Source organism: Phalacrocorax aristotelis, chromosome Z (genome assembly GCF_949628215.1).
Source record: "Phalacrocorax aristotelis chromosome Z, bGulAri2.1, whole genome shotgun sequence".
Lineage (NCBI taxonomy): Eukaryota > Metazoa > Chordata > Aves > Suliformes > Phalacrocoracidae > Phalacrocorax > Phalacrocorax aristotelis.
The window spans coordinates 56,466,860-56,490,933 of NC_134311.1; the positions used below are offsets into that span (position 1 = coordinate 56,466,860).

General features: G+C 39.1%; 2 protein-coding genes across 2 annotated transcripts in view; one reads left to right on the forward strand and one right to left on the reverse strand.

Annotated features, from left to right (window-relative positions):
- SCAMP1 (secretory carrier membrane protein 1) overlaps positions 1–10,003 on the forward strand; it is a 45,769-nt gene extending 35,766 nt beyond the window's left edge. Inside the window, exons 6-9 of the mRNA XM_075078706.1 lie at positions 3,961–4,120; positions 5,804–5,905; positions 7,695–7,812; positions 9,515–10,003. Of these exons, the coding sequence (XP_074934807.1) occupies positions 3,961–4,120; positions 5,804–5,905; positions 7,695–7,812; positions 9,515–9,679 (545 nt within the window). The 3' untranslated portion in view covers positions 9,680–10,003. The remainder of the gene's footprint in view (positions 1–3,960; positions 4,121–5,803; positions 5,906–7,694; positions 7,813–9,514) is intronic.
- A 9,608-nt stretch (positions 10,004–19,611) lies between these two features.
- Positions 19,612–24,074, reverse strand: part of LHFPL2 (LHFPL tetraspan subfamily member 2) — a 126,816-nt gene continuing 122,353 nt past the window's right edge. The window contains exon 4 of the mRNA XM_075078707.1: positions 19,612–22,797. Within this exon, the coding sequence (XP_074934808.1) occupies positions 22,541–22,797 (257 nt within the window). The 3' untranslated portion in view covers positions 19,612–22,540. The remainder of the gene's footprint in view (positions 22,798–24,074) is intronic.

A 24,074-nucleotide genomic window follows, 5' to 3' on the forward strand; every position in this document is an offset into this window, starting at 1 on the left:
GAATACAAGTCCGTTTGTATGTCTATTCTGTGGATTCATCTGTCTTTTCTATATTTGTATCAGAAGTCAGAGTTTTCTGATTCCTTAATGGGTTTTTATCTTTGCACTTATTTTTTGGGCTTTTTTTCTTTTTCCCCCCTGGGGAGAGCCTTTTTTTTTTCTGACTGAGTGCTCCCATGTTTTTGTGAACTACAGCAATCAATTAGCAATGGCTTCTGTCAGCTGCCATTGGAGCTCTTCTGTTCTGTCCTGGTTTTGTGACCATTGCTGTTTTAGTGGCTTGCAGATAGAACAACAGTTTTCCTGGCTCTTCAGCAATGAGCATTAATTTTAGATCTTTCTGTGCTGTTACTAGTGAAATGTCCCATGTCTCTTGACCAATATCTAACACCAAAGATTTTTTGGCTCAAAAGCCTGTGTTCTCCAGCTACATTCCTCACAGGCTGATAGCATGTACAAAATGAGCAGTTCTGATTTTCAAACAATGTTTTTTATTTGAAATTACAAACCTAAGAGCTGCTTAATCTCATAGAAAGCTTTTGTGGCATTTGGATTTGTTACTTTATGTAGGTTGTGAGTGTTTCCATTTTCTATGAACAAGACTTTTAAAGGTTTTCAAAGGGCAGTGACTTAAACTGCAGATTCTGGTAGAAAAATAATACCATAAAGTGCCAACTTTTATGTATCTTTTTCTGTTTAGGAGAGTTTCATTGCATCCACCCTTCTTTCTGAGGGTACAATCAATAGTACATGTATCAGACTGTCTTGATAATTGTTCTCCCTGTTCCTGAGAATGTCCAAGGATGGACACTTCATAAACTCCTTCCAAACCTGTTCTAGTGTGTTGCGGTCTTTTATCATTAAAAGATGTTTCCCAGTATATAGTTTAATTCTCCCTTTCTGTGCTTGATCTTTCCTGTTCTGTCCACTGTTATTATGGAGAACACATTTATCCCCATTAGTCATTTCCCTTTGGCTAAATTAGCATAGTTTACTCAGCCTTTCTTTGTAGGTTGTTTTCTAGAGGTCTGGTTGCTGTCTTACAGATTTGCTGCTTGTTCCATTCCAAGTTGTTATGGGTTTTTTTTTAGTGTATAACATCAAGAATTTTACAATGTGGACCGTGTCCAGTATTTTAGCTGAAGTCCTACTGTACTGGGTAGAGAAAAAAACCACCTTTACATTTTTGATAGCATGTGCGTATGTTATGTGCTGATCTAAGCCTGTTTTAGGATATATTTTTTCCTATGGAAAAGACTTCTGTCATTTGTAATGCATATTTGCACGTCTTGCCTGCTTCCTCTCCAAAAGAGCAGAACAGACAAGGAACAAAATCCTAACCTATATTTGAAGCCACTCTGTGCTCCAAGGTTGTGCATCATCAAACTTCACCAGCTTTGTCCTTACTTGTTGGTTGCCTTGTGGCTTGAAAACCCTCTGTTTCGTAGGTGTCCCATTCCCCTTGGGGCAGTCTGTTACAGGGTGGCAGTCCAGCTGATTCCTGGGAAGAAGTGCATTCTTATGTCATGTGTCCTGGTGAGGACTTTGGTTTCCCAACAATACAATCAATAAAGCATTACTGATATGAAACTTATTACAAAAATCTATTTTTACATAGTCCCACATGGGACTGCAAAATAATAATCTCAATAATGTAGATGCCAAATAGCATTGGTACAGCTTGTGGTCTTTCAAACATTAATGAATGATTAAGTGTAGTTAATTAAGACAGGGAATGTATGTCTAAGTAGGATTCTTCTGTAAATGGAAGCTTACACTAATAGACTAATAAAAATTAATTTGAGTCTGAATATTTATTAAACTAATGTAATTTCCCATTGTTCATTCTTATTCTGCTGTGAATGCGCTTTTTTTTTTTAAACCCTCAACTGCTTCCACAGCGAAACTAGGAGGTGGCTTTTGTAGATCACTTCACACTGAGTACTGTGTTGGTATAGCTGTGAAGTTATTGTCATACAGGCATTGCACGTTGCAGACTTCTGCCAAAGCCTGAGGTCATTTCAGCCCCCAGGTGGTCATTATCTTCTAATAACTTGTATCGTGGTTTAATTCGAGGAGGCAAGTAAGTGGAAGGTACTTAATAAAACCGTTACCCTGAACATAAAAACAACTGTCCCTACAACAGCCAAGCTTATCTAGGTCACTTAGTGAAGGTGCTGGCTCAAAGAGCAAATGCCTTTCTGTACCTTGCAGCAGGTAGAGAGAAGGGCAAGTGGAATGAAGTTATAATTGCCAGTGAAGTCCCATGTCTTCATCCGTAGCCTGCTAATACTCGGTTTTTACAGCTGAGATTCTCCATGACAGCAGTGAAGGAGACCCGTATGTTGCTGGTTTTATTGTGCAATAAATACCAGTAGTGGTTGTGATGATTCAACCCTCTTCTGCACTGCGGTATACTCTTAACATGTGTCTTGTTATTGTAATTGCAATTACAAAAAAGTAGTAATTTTGGAAAGTTCACACTTTCAGAATGTGGATATGTCTAGCAATCTAGGCCCCCCTGCCGTTTTCCGGTGTTGACTAGAAAAAAAAAAAGGCTATCCCTTAGTAAGTTTCTCATAGTTATCAAACGCAGGCAGGAATTTGGATTTGTATCATTTCCTGTGCTTTGAGGCATACACACAAAAAATCTGAAATGAGTTCCTTTGCTGACCTCTTGGAACAGTGCTGCGATAGGTAGATGCATTAAATGCTTTTTATTTAAAAGTACAAAGCTTTCTGTTTCTGGTGACTCTTAGAGGAAAATATGATTTCTCTGTGGGAAATGTTTTATCTGCCTTTCATGCAATGAAGAGGGCATTTTGCTTTAAGTGGGCATTTTTTTCCCTCTAAGTTGATTTAGGGCTCATTGACTAGTTAAGAGGCCGGCAAAGAGTTTGAGGGTTCTTTTTCAGCGTCTTTAATAACTACCAGTTCTTCTGTTAACCTTACCTTCCAGTTTCTCTGAACTTAAATGAAAAATCATTGCTGGAAGGAACAGCTTGTGCACTCTCAGTTATACTCTGCTTTCTCCTGGTCCACAAGGACAGAAACTGCCTTCTGAGATAGCAAAATCACTCCTGAATTATTGCTGAACAGAGACAGAAATTTATGTTCATCTTTTAAGTCTGGTAGTACTAGCTTCTGTGCCAGATAGCATGATGGTAGTAAAGTTTCTTAATACTGCTGTATCTTTTTCTGTTCTAAGAACTAATATATTTGAAATAAACTGTGAAGTCATAATGCCAATGCATTTTCTTCAGTAGAAATTCAATAGTTAACCTGTAACAAGGTCTGCCAATGAGAAAATGCTAGTATTGAGCTAAGAACGGAGCACCAAAAAGGCATATTTTTAAGATCAATGTTATAAGAAATATTTGAATATGCAGTATGTATTAAAGCATCTAGAACAGCTTCTTGCAGATCTTGTTTTACTGGGAAACATTTTTACTAAGTGGGTTTTTTTTTCATTTTACTACATGGAAGATAAAGACCTTCTCATTGAAAAAATTTTGGGAAATTTTTATTTTCAAATTAGAATGTGTACAGTGCTAAATTTATGATGCATTTTATATCATTTATAAGATTTATCTTAAAAATATTCAGTAGTCTGTTAAATGTCTGTATCCAGTTATTACTGTAGAAAAAGAATCAATTATTACAGTTGTAGAAACCTCTTTTTAAATAATTTTAAGTTTGAAGATGTTTTATTTTTATGACAGGACTTTTTCCTTCACCATATACCTGACAGTACTTGAATTTCCATGTCCAGTACTTTCACTTGTGAATACAGGGTTTAAAAATCAGCTCATTGTTGAGGGCATTGAGAGGGTATTGATTTATTGTCAGCATGCTGATGTTTTGTTTAAAAATGCTCAGTCTGGGTATTAGCTTAACAGTTGTAATAATTTATTGTCTAAACATAACTTAATTAAGACTATTTTGCTTTTGCTTCTACAGTCCATACAGTGACACTGTTTCTTAATATCTTTGGATGTTTGGCCTGGTTTTACGTTGATGCTACGCGAGGGGTTGATTTTGGATTGAGTATTCTCTGGTTCTTGCTTTTTACCCCTTGTTCTTTTGTCTGCTGGTACAGACCGCTTTATGGAGCTTTCAGGTAACAACTTCAGCTTGACTCAGGATATTTAAAAACTTGTCAAAACGCATTAATATTCCAGAACTTGCTTGATTATAATTATGATAAAACTTTAGTATGCTTTCTTTAGAAACAAGTAGTATGTTTTCCATTAATTCAGTTGTTTGAAACATAGGTGGCTGTAGTTAGGAATGTCATGGAATATCCTTTAAAGTATTTATAGCTTCTACCATTGACAAAATATTTGTAGGAAATATTTAACTTTTTATTGGGCTGATAACAATTTTAAGTAAAATTATCATTTAATCTCTATCCTTTCACACCAAGAATTTGAGTAAGTTAATAGTGAAGAGTGTCTGAAACTTTTGGCTTCCTGAATGAACTTCATAAAACTCTACACTTGAAAATCTTATATTGTGAAGTGACCTACAGTGTCTGTAAGTGAAGTAGACACAGATTCTTAACAATGAATAGAGCAGATAACTGTAGTATTTTTCCTAGCTTTTAGCAATCTTTGCAGACTTCACAAGTGTGAAGCGAGGTAGCTTTGTGTTTAAGAATAGACTGGTTGGTTTACGTGCAAAATTGAACTTTTTTGTGGGAGTCAGCATATAGAGATTCTAAATCCTGTACTCAGGTATTTCTTGGGAAATTTTTTTTTACATTGAAGAGATTCAGGGTGTTCTCAGTTAAAATGCACTAATTCTTGTGGAGAAAGATTGATGGCCAGAAATTGCAGCTAAGCTAAACCTTTAGACTAAATAAGATGTTTCATTTTGGTAACTAAGGAGGTATTGTTGTAGCCACACCCCTTTGAGGAATCATATGGTTTAACTTGCATTTGCCCTCTAGTAAATCCATAGCTTTTTCTTAGTGAATATTGATTTTGGAAAAGGAAAACTACTACTTGCATATGCATCTTCTGGTCAGTTGCTCAGCTGAAAATGAAATAGTTATTGAACTGAACTGGTTGAATAAATAGACATGAACAAACTCCTTTCTGCAGGAAGAGCTATTAATGACCAAATCTGGTTCTGTGACTTAACTAAGTGATTTCTACTTTTTTGAGAACCCTGGTAGCAAGCATATATGATCGTTAGTTTTGATAGTAAAAAGTTGAGGTCTTTGTTGATATTTTGCCTGTACATTTATGTTTGGGGTTTGTTTGGTTTTTTTACTTTAAGTCTTTGTCAGGCTGGCATTTTAGTAATTTAAACAGCAAACCTATTTTGTATATTTTGCTTTTAAGCAACAGCTGCTTCAGTATTCTGGTCTGTACTATGTTTCAGTAATTCCACATCAGATTTTATTTCCTTTTACAAGTAAAACCCATCCTGCCAGCTTGGTGAACATCAGTGTGAAAGTGGAACAGAATTCTGTTCTTCATGTATTGGAACAAAACTTCTGTGTTTAGTCTAAGAGGCCCTGCTGTGTGCTGAACAGAACACTAAGGAATAGTATCTTGCTGCTATTCTCAACACTGTTAGAAGTGCAGGTCGCAAAAATACAGTGTTGAAGAAGGAGCAGCTCATGTAAATAAACTCTGCAAAACACAGAATTGCTGATACTACAAATCACTGTCAATTACTGGATGCATTTTTACTCTAGTTAATACATGAAAAGTATTTAGATTGGTACTACAGTATTTGCAAAAAGCCATTAATTTCCTGGCTGCTTTAATCTTTTTCCCCCCCCCTCTTTCAGGAGTGACAGTTCATTCAGGTTCTTTGTGTTCTTCTTTGTATATATCTGTCAGTTTGCTGTACATGTACTTCAAGCTGCAGGATTTCAAAGATGGGGAAACTGGTGAGTATTCTGTTTGCTGTGGAGTTGTACCGTCTGTAAGACAAAACTCATATTTGATATAGCAGCTGCAACGCAATCTGGTTTTTTATTTTTTAAAAAAATCTTGTGTTCACTGGAATTGCTACATTTGGCACTCAAAAAAAGGCATTTTTTGTGTGCTCTTAACTAGGAAAAGTGGGTGAAACATATCGAAGAGTGTGAGGTACTTCTGTTAGTAGGCTGGTCAAATTTTATCCTTCAATGTAAACCACTTTGAACTATTCTTTTATACATTACCTCTATTTTCATCCTGTGTGGAGATGTTATTTGCTTTGTATTTATGGTAAGAAATAAGCAAAACCTAGAGAAAATTAAATAATTTAGACAGTAATAATACACTGCATATTATTTTGTATCATTAGTAATTTCTAATTATATTAATATATTCACTATTAAGGAAAATTTAGAGCTAAAATTTGAAGAATGTATTTGGGTGGATATAGTAGTATATCTTTGATATTATTTGAAAAGCTCATTTGTCCGAGTCAGCTCCTTACTCTGTAATAGTTAATTTTTCTTTTTGATGCTTCTAAGTATATAAGCTTTTAGATGAAGCTTTCATGTAGATTTTTTTATTTGAGTCTTCAAGATCTAATATTTAGATTTCACAAGGAAAAGCTATTGGGAATTGGTCGCTGTCCTGGGAAAAACACCCAACAAACTTGAATTAACTAGAAGCATCGTTGTAGTAGCCAGCTGGTAGCTCAGAGACCTGTCACTGGCAGTACTGTAGCTGGGTCATGACATTTCTCTGTATCAGAGCTTTTTGCTGCTGACCTCCAAACACATACAAGGCAGGCAAAACAGCATTGCCTTAGAACTGTAGTGGAAGGAGATTCTGTTTTATTATTTTTAGTCTTGAATGCACTATTTGGCTGTTTCATAGACACATTGATTGACATTAACAAAATAAAAATATTTTGGAGGGCCAGCTCTCCAAGTATGTGGAGTGTGCCTTTGAGGGTACTTGGGGAAGGAGTACGAAAAGTAGCCAGTTGTTAGAAAATGCTAATTACAGTTTGGATTTTGGTGTTCTGTGGTAAAGTTCAGTTGGACGTAGGGGATATCAAAGCAATAGGGGTAGAGGAAAGTTTTACAGTTGTTCGGGTTTACAGAAATTTTTTGCCTTTTTTTTTCTGTGGAAGAAATCTTTCCTGTCTTAATGTTTTATTTCTCTTAAGGCAACCTGCCTTCTGTGGTTTCGAGTTTGATGTTTTATTTTTCTGTTGGTGTTTCAATTGTGAGGAATGGGGAAGTGCTTGAAGTAGATACTGATATAGCAATCTTTTCTGTTAGTTAATCTGATGCTGTCTACTTCAAAAAATTATTATATTAACCTCAATTGAGAAAGCATCACTATTTGGATACAATTAAATGAGTCTTCCCACATAGAAGATGGGGGGGATGTTTTTGTTTTATATTTAAAGAAGTTAGAAACTGCCTTAAATCAGTCTGAAATTATAGTATGACAAAAAAAAAAAGTTGTTGAGCAACTGTTAATTTTTTCACAACCCTGCACAAGGATAATTTCCTATAGTTTCACCGCATGGATTGGGAAAAATGGAAACTAAGCTCTAAAACTTACTATAGAACTGAAATATGATTATGTAAAATTACCATGACTCTTTCTTCAAAAATATTCAAAGTTGATCAGAACCAGGAGGTTATAAAGCTTCCCTTGATGTAGATACCTGTGGATGAATGGTTCATGTGCTGTGCTAGTAAAGTTTGTCCTTTCTTTTTCCTCCAGTGGGTGGATTTCATCTCTTACTGGGCTTAATAAGAGTATTCCGGTTGGCATTATGATGATAATCATAGCTGCACTTTTCACAGCATCTGCTGTTATCTCATTAGTTATGTTTAAAAAGGTAAGTTGCATGTTATTCCCCTCTTCTGTTTTTTGCTTATACTGTTGTGTAATTACAAAATGCTGTTTGTACAGTGGACGTATTTTCTGCGAATTAAAATGGGGAAAGATAGCTCTGACTAACTGGGGAGGTAAGCCCACAATGAAAGGGTAGGTGAATGCCCTGGACACCGTGTAGATACCAGGTTGCAGTTTCCAAGTCTGTGGCAATTTATCAGTCTGAGTGAAGTATGATTCAGTGATTGCTAAGTTTCAGCTCTTACCAAAGTCAATCCCATTAAAATCAATAGAATAGGGAGGTGCCTGGCACCTCAGAAAGGGTTTTTATTTCTCTGCTTCTATTGTTTTAACATTTTGTTGTCAATTAATGACTGCGTAGCATGTAAGCTCAAAGGAGGATGCATTTTTCCCTTGGTCCTCTTTGTGGATTTCCATCCAGAAGACCTAAGTTTAGATACTACAGTGCTGGTAAGTTTTTGATGTTGTTTAGATAAAATGTAACTGAGAATTCTGATGATGATATGCTGGCAATTCTAATAATTCAATCTCAGTTACAGTTATGCTTACAGATTTTCACATACCTGAACTCTTCAGGCCTATTTACAGTAAACTAGAAATTTTAAGCGTTGCCTGGAGATGTCCCTTCTCCTTATTTGTTTTCTGCATAAATACTCAGGTACAGGAGAAAGAAACAAGCAAGAAAAATATATGGTGGAGCTTTTTTTTTTTTTACAGTCCTCCTACCGTATACATCTGGATTCATTCAAAAAACCTGCATACTCAGATGTGACCTGGTGTGTCTTTATGGATGAGAAACAGTCCATTTATAACAAAGCAAAAAGTTACAACATCAATTTTCCTGCTACACTTGAATGAAATTGTCTTTGCAATATTATTTGACAACTTTATTGTGACGTGAATATGAGTCAGAAATAGCTTTTTCATTTTAATAGGATAATTGGAAGTTACTTAGGATTTGGGTTTTTGTTGTAGTAGAGATTGTACGCCGTATTGTTTAGAGTGTTTGTAAGGTAAAGTGTTTAATATCACTGTTTATTATACAGAGCTGTTGGTTATCACACTAGTTTAGCAGATACATATCTGCATTATTAGGATATTTTCTACTTTTTAATATTCAATCATAGCTTAGCTTGTTTGTGTAACCATATCAGCGAAATTAAAATGTTTCTAAAACTTGATGGAGAAAAAAATTCACCCAAATGCTGTTGACCCAGTGGACTCAAAACTACTTTTTTGGTTTTGCTTCCTGCTAGTTTTTTAGCACACTTACTAACTCTTTTAATGAATATGACAAGTTGTGTACAGATTGAGACAGAAGACATTTTCACAAGCTATGAGCCCTGCTTTATGCTAAGGATGCAGCCTGTTCATGTACTTAAATATGTTATTTCAGACAGTAGATACCACACATGTTTTATTAAAGACGTGTGAGACCCCTCTGAACTTGCAGAAAGTTACAGGTGTTCCTACAGTCGAACCGTGCATGCAGCAGGGCAATCAAAAGTTGTAGGAGTTGTGGAAGAAGAGTCCATTTGCTCGTTAATGGATCCTCCCAAACCAGACATGAGTAGACCAGATTACCCCACCACACAGCTCTGCTTCTTGTTTGAGTCCTTGCTATTAGTCTACCAAGAAATGGAAGGCTCAGGACCATGTTTTTCACTGCTTTTCCACCTCCCTAGGTGCATGGTCTCTACCGCACGACTGGTGCTAGTTTTGAGAAAGCGCAGCAGGAGTTTGCCACGGGGGTTATGTCCAACAAAACTGTACAAACGGCTGCAGCCAACGCCGCGTCAACAGCAGCAAGCAGTGCCGCTCAAAGCGCGTTCAAGGGTAACCGAATGTAGGGAAATGTAAAAAGTCATTACGGTTCTCTTCGGCTGTAATTTATTTTCCAGTCGCTTATTATATTCCCTATAAGCCTAGGTCAAAATTCACACAGCATGTTTGTCTCTTCTGCAGCTGTGCATGGGTAAAATGGGAAATGTTTGGTTTATTATAAATTTATTTATTTTAAAAAGATAACCATTCTTTGCTCTTCTTTTAAGATGTTGTATTCTAGAATATAAACCCTTCCATATTTTATGGATGGTAAATAATTTCAACAATTGGCCTGAGAATGAATTGTAGCATACAATGATCAAATAAATGTTGTAAGAATTTGGAAGGTTTTTTAGTGGTTCTCTCCAGTATTTTCTTTTAACTTCCGGAAAGCACTTTGGATCAATTATTTTCCTTTGTTAAGAACTGTTTGCCCTATTTCCACTGTAAGAAGTGGGGCAGACTTAGAGATGTAGAAGGTTAGGTTTGGCTACTGCTTTTGCAATTTCAGCAGCTGCTGGAGGACAAATACGAGTAGGATAGATATTATAAATTCTTTTCTGTTTTTTTGTTTTTGTTTTTTTTTTTTTTTAGGATAAGTCTTTTGATATAAACCTGTAAGTTTGCATGAATACTGTTGAGTTATCTGATCTTGTTTAAATAGTGTTTTGGTCCAGAATTTACCTGCACCACTTTATAATTACAGCATTTGTTTGTATCTATTTTCATGGAGTATTCTCTACCTGTGAGAAATTACGATGGTGTATAGACATTCTCTGTAACAGAATGTGTAATGCAGTGTACAGATTACGGATGTTAACTGACAGTTTCAATCACGGAGCTAAATGATTATATATTTGCTATTTTTAATTTCAGTATTCATGTTTTGGGGTAATAATTTTGCTGGAAAAGAAGCCAATATTGACTTTTAGAACACTAGTTTCTTGCCCCCTTCCCTATTCTACATGCAGTGGTATTTTTGTTGTCTTTGGGATTTTTTTTGGTTGTTTGTTTTTTAGGTTTGGGGTTTTTCTGGTGGGCTTTTTGTTTGATTTGATTTGGTTTTTTTTGTTTTTGTTTTTTTTCTTTAAGTGTAGATTTGTGTTTAACAGTGGTACTAAATCTCTGGCCTAGTCAGTCACTCTGTTTACTGCTTGTCCAAAAACCTAAATATAAAGTGTTTAATTTTCTAAGGGGAATATTGTCTAAACCCAGGCTTTTCAAGCAATGGCATTTAACAGATACTTGAATTAATTTTAATGTTAACTCGGCCATCTCTGATGTGATTTAAGGGGGGGGGGGCTTTTAAACTATTTTGAGTTGGAAAAGTGAGAAATTTAATCTTTAACAAAGTAAAATTTTAAATCATTGAACTGGAGGCCTAAGAGGTTAAATCGGTGCCATGGAACTGAACAATCCATAATGGTACATACCATCATAATATTCTAGAATATAATAATCTCTTAGAATAACGTCATGTTTCTCTCCTTTGAAGACAATTTATATTCTTGGATTGCCTCATGAGTGATACGCACAATACTTTGGCTGTTTTTTCAAACTCTGTTTTAGATAATGGAAACAGGAAAAACCACATCCCACAACCAGTGTAAGTGTACACTGTGGCTCAAATGAATTCAGCCATTAAGGTGGATCACCTTTAGTAAGACAGCATGAAGTTCTGAGGCCCCTCCATGTTCTGAATGTGGACCGACTTTCATAGAATCACAGGTTGGAAGGGACCTCAGGGATCATCTAGTCCAACCTTTCTGGGAAGAGCAGAGTCTAAACCAGATGCCCCAGCACCCTGTCCAGACGACTCCTGAAGGTGTCCAACGTGGCCGAGTCAACCACTTCCCTGGGGAGATTATTCCAATGGGTGACTGTCCTCACTGTGAAGAATTTCCCACTCGTGTCCAATCGGAATCTCCCCAAGAGCAACTTGTGTCCATTCCCCCTTGTCCTCTCCATGTGACTCCTTGTAAAAAGGGAGTCTCCACCTTCTTTGTAGCTGCCCCTTAAGTACTGGTACACGGTGATGAGATCCCCTCTGAGCTCCCTTTTCTCAAGGCTGAACAAACCCAGCTCTCCCAGCCTATCCTCATGTGGCAGCTTCCCAGTCCTTTGACCATCTTGGTGGCCCTTCTCTGGACCCTTTTCAGCCTGTCCACTTCCTTTTTGTATAGCGGGGACCAGAACTGTACACAGTACTCCAGGTGTGGCCTGACAAGTGCTGAGTAGAGCAGGATAATGACTTCTTTATCTCTGCTGGCGATGCCCTTGTTGATGCAACCCAGCATCCTGTTGGCCTTCTTGGCCGCAGCAGCACACTGTTCGCTCATGTTGAGCTTTCTGTGCATGAGGAGCCCCAGGTCCCTTTCCACAGAGCTGCTCTCCAGCCAGGTGCATCCCAGTCTGTGCTGCACTCCTGGGTTATGTTTTCCCAGGTGCATGACCTTACACTTGTCCTTGTTGAACTTCATAAGATTCTTGCTGGCCCACTCCTCCAGCCTATCTAGATCTCCCTGAAGAGCAGCTCTCCCTTCTGGAGTGTCTATTTCCCCACTCAACTTGGTGTCATCCGCAAACTTCATCAGGCTACACTTGATGCCGTTATCCAGATCATTTATGAAGATATTGAATAACATTGGGCCCAATATCGATCCCTGGGGGACTCCACTTGTGACAGGTTGCCAGTTTGAGAAAGAGCTATTTACCACCACCCTTCGGGTGCGGCCTGTCAGCCAGTTCCCCACCCACTGCACAGACCACATGTCTAGGCCATAACGCATCAATTTCTCCAGGAGAAGACTGGGGGACTGTATCAAAGGCCTTGGAGAAGTCCAGGTAGACAATGTCCACTGCCCGCCCCATGTCAACCAGGCAAGTCACTTTGTCATTTAAGGCCACCAGGTTTGTCAAGCACGATCTGCCTTTAGTGAAACCGTGTTGGCTTTTCCCAATCACATGCTTCATTTGACTTGTGATGGCCCCCAGGAGGATTCGTTCCATAACTTTCCCAGGGATTGAAGTAAGGCTGATGGGCCTATAGTTACCTGGATCCTCCTTCAAGCCTTTCTTGTAGATAGGGGTAACATTTGCCTTTCTCCAGCCCTCTGGGACATCCCCCATTGTCCATGACTTCTTGAAGATTATGGAGAGTGGCCTTCCGATGATGTCAGCCAGCTCTCTCAACACCCTCAGGTGGATGGCGTCAGGGCCCATTGATTTGTAGGGGTCAAGCTCCCGTAGTAATTCATGTACTAACTCTTCCTTCGCTGATGGTGGGTCGGTGTTTGGATCAACTGGCAATTTTGTTCCCAAAGCTGGGACCCGGCAGTGCTGGCAAAGACAGAGAAGATGAAGAAGGTGTTGAGGACCTCTATCTTTTCAGCATTGTTGGTTATTGACTCTCCTTTTCTGTTTAACAGTGGGCCTGTGTTTTCCCTCTTTTTCTGCTTATGGTTGACATACCTGAAGAAAACTTTCATGTTATTTTTTATGTCTACAGCCAGTTTCAATTCAAACTGGGCTTTTGCTTTTCTAACTGCATCTCTGCACACTCTGGCAATGCCCTTGTAGCTCTCAATGGATAATCCTCCACTTCTCCATCTCTGGTGTGCTTCCCTTTTGGATTTGAGTAGACCCAGGGCTTTGTGGTTGAGCTGAGCGGGCCTCTTGCTCTGCTTACTTCCCTTTCCTTTATCGGAGATAAACTGGTTTTGTGCTTCTAACAGAGAGTTCTGAAGAATTCCCAACACTCACTAGCTCCTTTATCTTCCATGGAAGCTTCCCATTGAATCCCTCACAGCTGAGCCCTGAGTGAGCTGAAGTTTGCTCTTCTAAAATCCAAAACCCTTGTCTTAGAGCTGACCTTCAGCACGGTCAGCAGGATGCCAAACTCCACGTTGTTATGATCACTGCAGCCAAGGCTACCACTCACCGAGATATTACAAAGCAGGCTTTCTCGGTTTGTGAATAGCAAGTCCAGCAGTGCCTCATTCCTGGTTGGCACATCTAACATTTGTATCAGGAAACAGTCCTCGATACATTCCAGGAACATGGTGGATGACATGCGAGCTGCTGTATTGTTCTTCCAGCAGATGTCTGGGTAGTTGAAGTCACCCATAAGGACTAGGTTCTGTTGGCCAGAAGTTTGCTTTAGTGCCCCAAGTATCGCTTCATCGGCATCGTCACTGTGGTTAGGAGGTCGGTAGCAGATGCCTACTGTGAGGTCCTTTTTCGCTACACAGCATTCGGAATAACAGAAGAGCATTGCGAAAAATAAAATCCCTAGCTTAATCCCTAGATCAGTTTTGTACTGTTAGCATGGTGTCCCTGTTAGTCTCCCTTCTTTTACTGATTTCTTTAAATCCCACTTGAATTTGGATAAATGGCATTGCTTCACCTATGCTGAAGTTCGTATTAATTAATATACTTGCTTCTAAATGTTCTCTGCATCATGAAGTTAAAAGCAATTTAAATATTCTGTGTAATGGGGGCTCTAAAATTTCACACTAGTGGACATGCTAGCATCAAACTTAAATTTTTGTGGAATGTTATTAAAAGCTTTCCAGATAAAAGTCACCATTTTCTGTTGAGATCAGGCATCATCCTTCTAGCAGCCATGTATCAAGATTGTTCTTTTCATCATCTTTTAAAACTAACTTGAGGGTTGTATCTAAGAGCTCTACTATGGATTGCTTATAGATCTAAGTTTATGCAGTTCTCTTGGTACCTCTTGGGTGGAATCCCAGGGACATCATCCTTGCAATTTAACTTAAGATTGCATAATAACATACATTACCAGAATATAGAATGGAAAAAAAAAAAAACAAATTAGGAATAAAACCTGAATTTGGTGGGTAGACTTTTTTCCCCAAACGTCCAAAGACTCTATGAGAAAACATATTTAATGTTCTGTGTAGAGGGAGCGTTGATTCGTAATGCCATGGGTTGAATGTACAGATTTAAACCTCCTGAATGAAATTCAAGGTTCAGATACATGTGAACTGTTTAAACCAGAAATCTGTGACACTGCAGCCCAAAAGGGAGGGAGAGGTTTGAGCTTAGCTTTGACAACAGAAGGCTGATACTTGTCAAGATATTTTGTACCTAATGAAAACTAGATTTTACAGTCTCTTATTCATTAATCAGAGGATGGCGCCCACTGAAGTTGTCATTTTGTAGTATTGTGGCAAATTGAATACAAAGTATGAAGTCTGAACACTGGAATGTCAGTAGTCATTGCTCTGTAATTTAGGAGTTGGTTTTATTTATCTGAGGGATGTTTGTATATTTTGTAAATTACTAACAACGCTCTGCCATCCTGGTGAATGTCATGGTTCTGTACAAATGCGCTTCTTCTGTCCCTCTGTTGCATGTCTGAGTAGTTCAGAAGTTTTGTATATTTATTGTATTAACACAGTGTCATAGAATAAAAAAAGACTTTTTTCCTGGGTGTTTGGTCTGTATAGTTTTGACCAATATAGGGATTTTTCTCCTAACAGTCAGGATAACATGCAGGGCAGATGATCTATGTAAAAGTCCTGCTTGGGTTTTATAATTCTGTATATAAATGCTGTAATTCTGCTAAAATGGGGAAGCAAAATGTCCAGTATCAAAATAATACATTAGGGTATTGAGAATTAGTCTACTCAACTGTTACGAAGAAAATTCTTGAACGCTTGCAGCGCGCTTTCTTGTGCTGTAAACTCACGAGGGGTAAAATCTAGACACGTTCTGTCATTACTGAATTAAATTCTACAGGTATTAAGTGAATCCTAAAGCACTGTTGAAAGTAAAACAAAGTTGCTGAAACCAGCATTGCTTTGGTAGCATTTATATTCCTAATTTCTGCCTTTGAAGTGGCATTCTGTACCACTGCTGTGTCTTGCTTTTTCTTTCTTTTTTTTTTTTTTTTTTTTTTTGGCACTATCGCAGTCTTCTGATTTTTTTTTTTTTCATACGACATCAACTGTAACACCTGCTTTATGACTTCATCTAGACCACTGTGACGTAGGTATATTTGGAAATGCATGATACAGAGAACAGTGCTCTGAGGTGCAGTCGGGATTATCCTTTTTGGGAGATAGCAGGCGTGAGTTTCTGAAGATGGTCGCGCATGCATGCATCACGTGGTAGTGAAACTCTTCATCAGCTTGATCTGTTTCATTGTAATTCACAGACTAGGATGGCAGTGGCAGCAGGCTAAAGGAACAGGTTTTGTAATTTCTTGTAAATGGTGAGCATAGCTCTGCGGCATGATCCGGTCAGGTGTTACGGTTAGAATTATTACACAATTTAAGTGCTGTTGTGCAGAGATAATTCCTCTGGTTTGCTGAGGCTAGTTTTCCTCAAGAGGTTGTAAGCCCAAAGTTGGGAAGGCATGCACACACAGAGAAAACAGCACAGAGAAGAGAATCGTGGTTAAAAATATTCAGTAATACTTCTGGAAAGACACTTCTGTCAAGGAAGAGGCAGGCACCTAGAGCATTCTGGTTATGAATCAATAGTAAGGCATAGTGGCTCAGACAATTAAAACAAATGTGTGTTAGGTTTCACTCAGTTACAATAAAACATGCAAGAATTAGTTTGCACTTTTTTTCCCTACAAATTAATTTTATGTCTGGAAGTAGCTTTTATTCTCATGAGTAGAAAAATCAGGAGGATTTAGAAAAGACGCAGTGCAGATTTCTTACTTCGGCAGAAGAACACCAGTTGAACTTTATGCTAGGGTTAAACTAGAGACCATGTCACACACTACTGAGGATAAAAAGATGCGTTGATGGGAAGCGTGACTTGTGGATCACGCTGCCATACTTTTTGTTCTGGAATAAATTAATTGTCCAGCTGTTTAATGGAAGCATATACAGCTTGTCTAAAATGTGGTTCTTGCTGGATGAATGGATAATGTTTACACCAAACAGTGCTTTTAATTAGTTTGTTTTACTGTCTCTAAATATGCTCAGTGCTGCAATGTGACTAAGTGATGTGTGTATATACATTTAGAAAAAGACACGTACTGTCCTGCTTCAGTGAGTGTTCGCACACGCTGCTGTTGCATCACTCAGAGGTGAAGCAGAACACTTCAGCCCAGAGGTACAAAGTGTTGTTGAGAAGACGAGGTTTCACTTCTTCGTCCCCGTGGTTCAGGTAGGGGAACTTTCAGCTGGTGAGATGGGAAACTCAGAGACTGATTTTTGGTAAGTTGGGGGTTGTGTTAGGAATGGGCAGCTTGCTTGGAACAGGGCTGACGGGGCCTGGAAGATGCAGCCTGCTTGAGAGTCCAGTTACTTGTGACTGTTCGCTTGGCTCTTCTGCTTGCAAATGTGTACTGCTAGAGCTGGGTTGGGATGTCCTGGCTGGAGCCCAGGCCGTTTTACAAACAGCTGCCTCTGGCCACTCATGCCCCTGTGGCATCAGCTGCTCTGCCACTGTTTCAGCTGACGGTGCTGCAAGTAGATTTTACAATGTTTATAGCCCAATAAAACAATCATACATCATCCAAGCTGTAATAACTGCACGCATGCCAAAGCACGTATAGCCGTTTTGCAGGGCAGGGCTGTTGCCTTTGCCCTGCATGTACTTTTGATGTTTTCAGAGAAAAACATGGATATACTGGACTGGGCACTGGGGTGATACTTCCTGTCCAAGGTAGGAGAGCAGTTGGAAGTGGTCAGAATAATGGGATTAAATTTGGAATTATTTTTTCTTTACCTTTCTCAGCTAGACCAAATGACTGATCCCACTGCATCTGAGTGATACCTAAAACTGCTTTTAGGGATGCCAATTCCTACACTCGCAGAACTTCACCGATAAGAAGATACCACAAATCAAATAAAAGGCACCTATTTGAAAACAACTTTCAGTGAATCACAAGAGCAAGACAATGTCTTTATATTCCTGTCCCTCTGATATTAATAATACACATTCACTTTCTCATTCCATCACCATTCTAAACCTTGGTGGAGCTTGGGAAGAAGCTACTAGAACACAGAAATCTGTACTAATCCACACAGCTGGAGAATTGAACTCTGCGCTCCCTATTGCCAAGAAAGGTTTTACTGAAAAAGCGAGCTGATATTTTCAGGTATACAAATCAGTATTACTCTGTAACTCCTTCTGGCAGTGTTTTGTATTTGTATAATGACTGCTTTGGAATCCATAAAGGTGACTGATGTGGTGCGTTGAGTGGCACCTGTCCCCTTAGGACAGTAGGTTTCTAAATGTTCCAAGTTTTAACCAAGAGCTACTTCTTGGAAGTTTAGAAACTGTTACAAGTGTAATTAAACTAAATGCAATTAATTAAATGTAATAGAAATGGACCATTGCAACTATGAGACGAAAGTGACATCCTGACTTTTCTTTGAATTGCTGAAAGCCCCACTCCTAGTTCTGCCTTAAATTTGCTTAGAGAAGAGTATGTAACCTGTCTAGTGTCCGCCAAGTCACTGGTGAAAGGTGAGACACCTTGTGGCAAACACCATTTTAAACGTCTGTGTGATTAAACAATACTTGCTTAACAACCTTCACTGCCCCCTTTCATGAGAAAGGAACTGCAGTGCTTCAGCTGCAAATTAAAAACATTTGCCAGATGTACATTCACTTAGAAAGTCTCTTTAATGCAACTGTATTATATAACACATAGCTACACTTTCAGATCACATACTTTTTGATCAGTAAGTGGTGATAATTGTTCAAGTCAGATGGAAATCTGAAACACTAACATCAGTGGGCTGGGACCTTAAATGCTATTAAAGCTACAGGTAAAGCTACCTTGCTGTGGCTCAACTCGTCCAGTATGTTTGAATTAAGGTAGTCAGACTCCTGGTAAAGTTTGAAAACTCACGTTTTAATTGGAATTTAGATTAAAAATAACACATTAGGTACATCATTCATGCTAACAAATGTACATAGTGGTGAGTCAAGAACAGAAAAACAGTACCACAAATAAACCATGGCTCAAAATCTACGCTAGCTGGCTTGCCACAGCTGCTCTTCCTATACAAAGCGGCTGTGGTGCACGTGTTGCTGCCATGCTCTGCTTCTGTCGGGCTCTGTCCTGTCCTTGAGGCAGGCACCAGCGCCCACTGCTTCCAAGGAAGGCTTGAACGCCTCTCTGCTTACCACTAGGATGTGAGACACTCTGATGTGGGATAACAATGTGAAATGGAAATGATTCAGCTGAAAAAAAATTGCAGAATCCAGAGAACTTTTATTGATTGAAATAGATACAAAGGTGACATAGACAACCCAGAAGTAGCTCAGCAGCAATGTTTTTTGTAGTGCCACACCTATAAATAAAGCACAGTAAGAAATCTTGCTGAGCTTTTCAGCTGTTAGATCGTATATTGCCAGAGACGGAGAGAGCTTCACATTTGAATTGTCTGTATTATATAGATCTGAGTATTTAAAATCAGTCTAGAAGAGACTTTTCTTAAATCTTTAATCTGCTATTACTACTGCTGTATTAATCTTCAAAATCAGTGACTCTACTGCATTACTCTATGCTTTAGTTTGTTCACACGACCAAAACTCCAGCCATTTCTTCCCTGGGCGGCCCCTTTTCAAATACCTTGTTCAAAAGCAAAAACTAAGAAGGGAAAAAAAAAAAGAAAAAACATTCCAAAACCAAAAACAATCCCACAACAAAACCCATTCCTGCTATTGCACATCTCACACAAGTTTGTGTATATATATATATATATTTTAAATATGCTACAATTTTTAAAAAGAAAGAAAGGTCTATGGCACTTTACAAATTTACTAATTCAAACCACAGATGTTTGAAGAAGTCTTCAATACCACAAAAACAAAGTTAAACTGAACTGATTGGCACACAGGTTTTAAAGAATCCACAGCAAATTCTTCTAGATCCTATGCAGTGCATGTACATTAAGAAGCAGTTACACTCTTCTGCAGCCCTGCCATGAAGTTAATTAAATTAGCTTTAAGCTGATTTATCTTTTTTTTAATTTTATTTTTTCTTTTTTTTAAATATTTTTGAAAGCTACTGCTGAGGTGAACTTCAGGCACAACTTTAAACAGCTGTAAAATTTAATGAGTGTGCTCTACACCTGAAATCCTCTCTGGAGAGGGTGGGGGGTGGGAAGTCTGCAATCTATACCATCTTGCCACTTGCTAGAAAAACAGAACCCTGAGAAAAGAAATTCTGATTTTTTTTTTTTTTAATTTCTGTATTTCTTCCCAGCCTGTCTTCTATTTGTGCTACGTGATGAACATGGCTATTCTTGCAAGTTGTTAGCTGATTATGTTGTGGCAGACTAAGGTGATAGTATTCCAGCAACAAGCAGAAAAACTGGTTCTTCTTGGTTACAAACACAAACAAAAGCAAAACACACCACTGAAAATTTCTCCTTTGATCTTAAAAAAACCCCCACTATTAAAAATATTTAAGCGTTCTGTAGATCACAGCAGAGGTCAGCTAGTAATGTAAATGAAGGTTGGTCATTGTTTGTTTACTTCTAAGCCGAAGCAGCATATGCCCTTTATACCTTTTGGAAGACCTGACTCTATTCTGACTAATCGAGCGCTCAAGCAAAAGCAGCATTTGTCACCCTGCTATGATGTCAAGGTTTGTTGGCAGCGGCGATGTGGACATTGGATTGCTACCTACCTAAGAAAAGCTAAAACTGTCACTCTGTTTTAGACGTAATTTTCAGCTGATGCATAGGCTGTGCTTACTCTCCCAGCCCCACTTCCCCAGCCGGAGCCCCGAGGAGCAGAGCTGGGCTGGTGGCCTGGCCTCTGTGGCTCACAGGCCAGCGAGGGCTGAGGAGGAACGCTGGAAGGAGCAGCTGTGCTGGATCTGAGGTACAAGCCAAGCACGTGCCCTTCAGAGGCTGCGTATGGGGAAAGACTGTGTGGACAGGATGTGCTGGCTGTGAGTTTTGTACTCGGGCACCACTTTGTACTAGTAATTTTGACTTGTTAAGAACTTGCTTTGTGCAGGCAGTTGGCAGATGTGGCAGATATTTAAAAGAAAAGTGAATTACCCATTTTAAACTAGAATATGGTGGGCATGGGTTGTGGGAGCACATGAATGCAAGATGAGGCGAGATTAAAACAATCCCTTTTTAACACTGGCAGAAGTTGACCTTGTGTGTGGTGGCTCGGCGATCACCTCTGTATCCATCTGGCACGTGGCCTGAGGGTGCGCTGGGCACGGACCTGTGCAGCCGGGCCCACTTTGCTCCATAGATGGGCCAGGCTGAGGCGGTGCCCGTGCTGTGCAGCAGGACCAGAGCGTTCACCACTGCTAGTGTTCACCCAGGCTCGAGGCCAGTCCTGGGTTGGCAGTCATGACTGCTGGACAGCTCTCGTATTGTGAATGACTTCAGCGGTGTACTGAAATTAGCCGTCTACCTATACAGTAACAATGATTTTTTAATACCTATTTAAAAAAAATCCTCATGGCATGCTTTAAGGGACTGACTAAGCATAAACAAGAATCTCTGCTCTGTATTATACAGTGAGGAGATGGAGAGCAACACTCATTGGATGATGTTAAACTGCCAGGAAGAGGCATCTAAAATTCACCTAGTAATTCACTAGAACTACTGCTCAGATAAATTATCCCCAATGCTCCTATGGCACAGTTGCATCATTCCTTTGTTTTTTAAAATACCTTTTAAATTTGTTTTCAGAAGTAGTTCTAGTAAGTGATGCAATACCCCAAAAAATACAACCGCCTTTGAGAAAGGACTGTCATTTGTGGCAAGGTCTGTTTTATTTCTGCTGACCTAGCGGGAAAAGGGTCCATAGTACATGCGGTTAAAAAAAAAAAAAGGCAAAAGATCTTCCCAGCCATGTAGAGTTTGGTAAGACTTTCTGAAACATGTAAATTTCTTAAGGACTCATGTGGCTCTGGGTCACGAGACAGACTGATCTGTGGACCAGAAATGAGGTTTCACTGGCAAGAGAAAGAATACTACTGTTGAAAGTCCAATGTGCGATCTACAGTTGTAGGAGAGGCTACAGCCCAGGCCAGGCTGTTGACATTCACAAGATAATGCCTAGCTGTCCTGTGGGGAGTTGTCATCTGCCTGAGATTTCGGGAGTTTTAATGAAGGCTGTAATAACACTGGTTATTTCAAATGATTCCATCATAATCAGGGGAAAGCCAGTGTAACTAGAGCTTTCTGTCTAGTCAATGGAATCAAAATAATCTACCTGCAACAAGTGGCACACACCTTGCGCTCTAAGTTTCCAGACTAAGAAACTTGGCAGGGATTCAACCTCAACTTTTTAAATGCTCAAAGATTGGTGCAAACTGTGTCACGTTGACTTTGCTCTCTCCAACATATACTTACTATCTGAGAAGGCACTGTACTTTAAGGAAGTTCAGTATCAAAAAGCACCTTAATGAAAAGTATGGTACCAAACCAGGTGGTGGTGAAATATTCACAGGTGAGGGGAGCCCTTGAAAACACAGCCTAATTAAAATAGGCTTCTCTTCTGCATAATAATAAAAAAAAATAATGTGCTGGCTTTTATTATTTTTAATGCAAATTCTTCAAAGTGACCAAGGTGGGTAAGGCAATCTGATCAATCAGAATTTGTCAGTTACAACAACAACATTCCTGCTATATATACGATTCCTCACCTCCCCAGTCAGATTAATATATTCTACTGTGTCCTGACCATAGAATGAAACTAAAATATCCCCAAGTATTTACATTCTGCTTTCCTGGGATCCTTTCTCTGATCCTCATTGCCCAGCAAGGAAGAAACACCATTTCAGTAGTTCGAGGCTGGAATGCATGGGGCTCAATCATACAAATGGTAGAAACAGGTAAGCGCATCTGCTTCTCCAGTCAATGGAAAGCAGATTAAGATCCGTGTGCTGGTATTTTTCCCCACTGGACTTAAAGGAGGCAGATAAGGTTTTTTCCTTCTTCTATTTCTTCTTGCACTTTGTCACTGGATGTGGCTATTTCAGCTTGCGCCGAGAAGACTGCACAGATGAACGTCAGAATAGTGCCACCAATCGCTGTGTAGAAAGCCCAGCCCAAGGAGCAGTCTCCTAGTTTATAAGCAGAAGCGTAAGGTCCACAATAGCTTATTGCTTTCTGGCATCCCCAACCTGCAGGGTAAAGTATCAAGCCTAAGATAAGGAAGAGGCCTAGAAATAAAAACAGAAAGACAGAAGTTTAACAAATGATCAGTTTAACACCAGACAGAACACTGGTAGCAATGGTTACACATGTAGTAATGGTTCTTATGGTCACAGCTCCTTCCTACGTACCTTCCTTTACTGATTGTTCCCTAGTATATACCATGCAGTGTTTTACCTAACTTTGGAGCTATCCTGTGTTTTTTCTTGTGAAAGGCTTATTTCATACGATAATTGTCTAGTTCCTAATTTTAATCTCTGTATTCCGTCTACATCCTTTGTTTTCACAGATTATTGCTAGGTATACAGAGCTCACAAAACATTTGAGCATCTCTACCTACTGTTTGTAGCTGCACTTTTAAAATACTTAGGAATGTTTACATCCACATTAGATTTTGTTTTAGCTAGCCCTCATTCAGCTTCATTTAGTCATTTATCATAAGCAATTTTGCCTTTTTACCTTGGGACCTAGTAGAAGAATAATACTACCAGTTCAGTAAACTGCTTTCATAATGAAGGCGTTCTGGAGCCAGCCCCAAAGAAATGTGCACCCGTGGCCAGTGCACAGGTAACACTGGGGTCTCCCCGTCTTCCTAAAGACTAGATGCTTTGCCCATCTGATCGTGTCTCATATTCATTGTTTTCTGTCCTATGAGGACCAGTTTTTATCTAAGCAGTGAAAGGCTTAATTAAGGGAGTTAGAAGTCACCCTGCACACATGATGTGTCTTTGCACAAAGATGAGAGATTTAATCAAAATGCCTAACCTGCTAGTGGCTATGGCACTCTTCTACAGTCCCTGCTATAAAAATCACAGAGAGGTAAAAACAGATCTCCCTCCTACAAGGTATGTAGGAAGGAGCTGAACATCAGGGCAGCTCATAGGTATCAAAGTTTGCTGTTTTCTTTAAAATTTTACTCAGAAGAACAGGAAGAATGATGAAAAGTAGTTTTTGCTTGAACACAACCAGTTTACCCAGAAAATGAATACAGCCTTCTAGACCCCATAAATCTTACCGATTAATTTGTCCTGCACTGTAAAACCCTTTATTCAACCTGGCACCTTGACAAAAATATCTGGGAAAGGTGCTGTCACCTTCTAGAAGTGGGCTAGGAGTTGTGCTTTTTATGTATGGTGCTAGTTCATCCATTAGATACCCTCTAATTCCCAAATTTCTATGAAGTAAAATAGAAAATAGTCCTCTTTTCTTCCCTGTGCTAAGAGATTACCAATAACAGCTGTAATGACTTGTTCACATCATCTTCGATTCAGTTAGACTAGCCCAT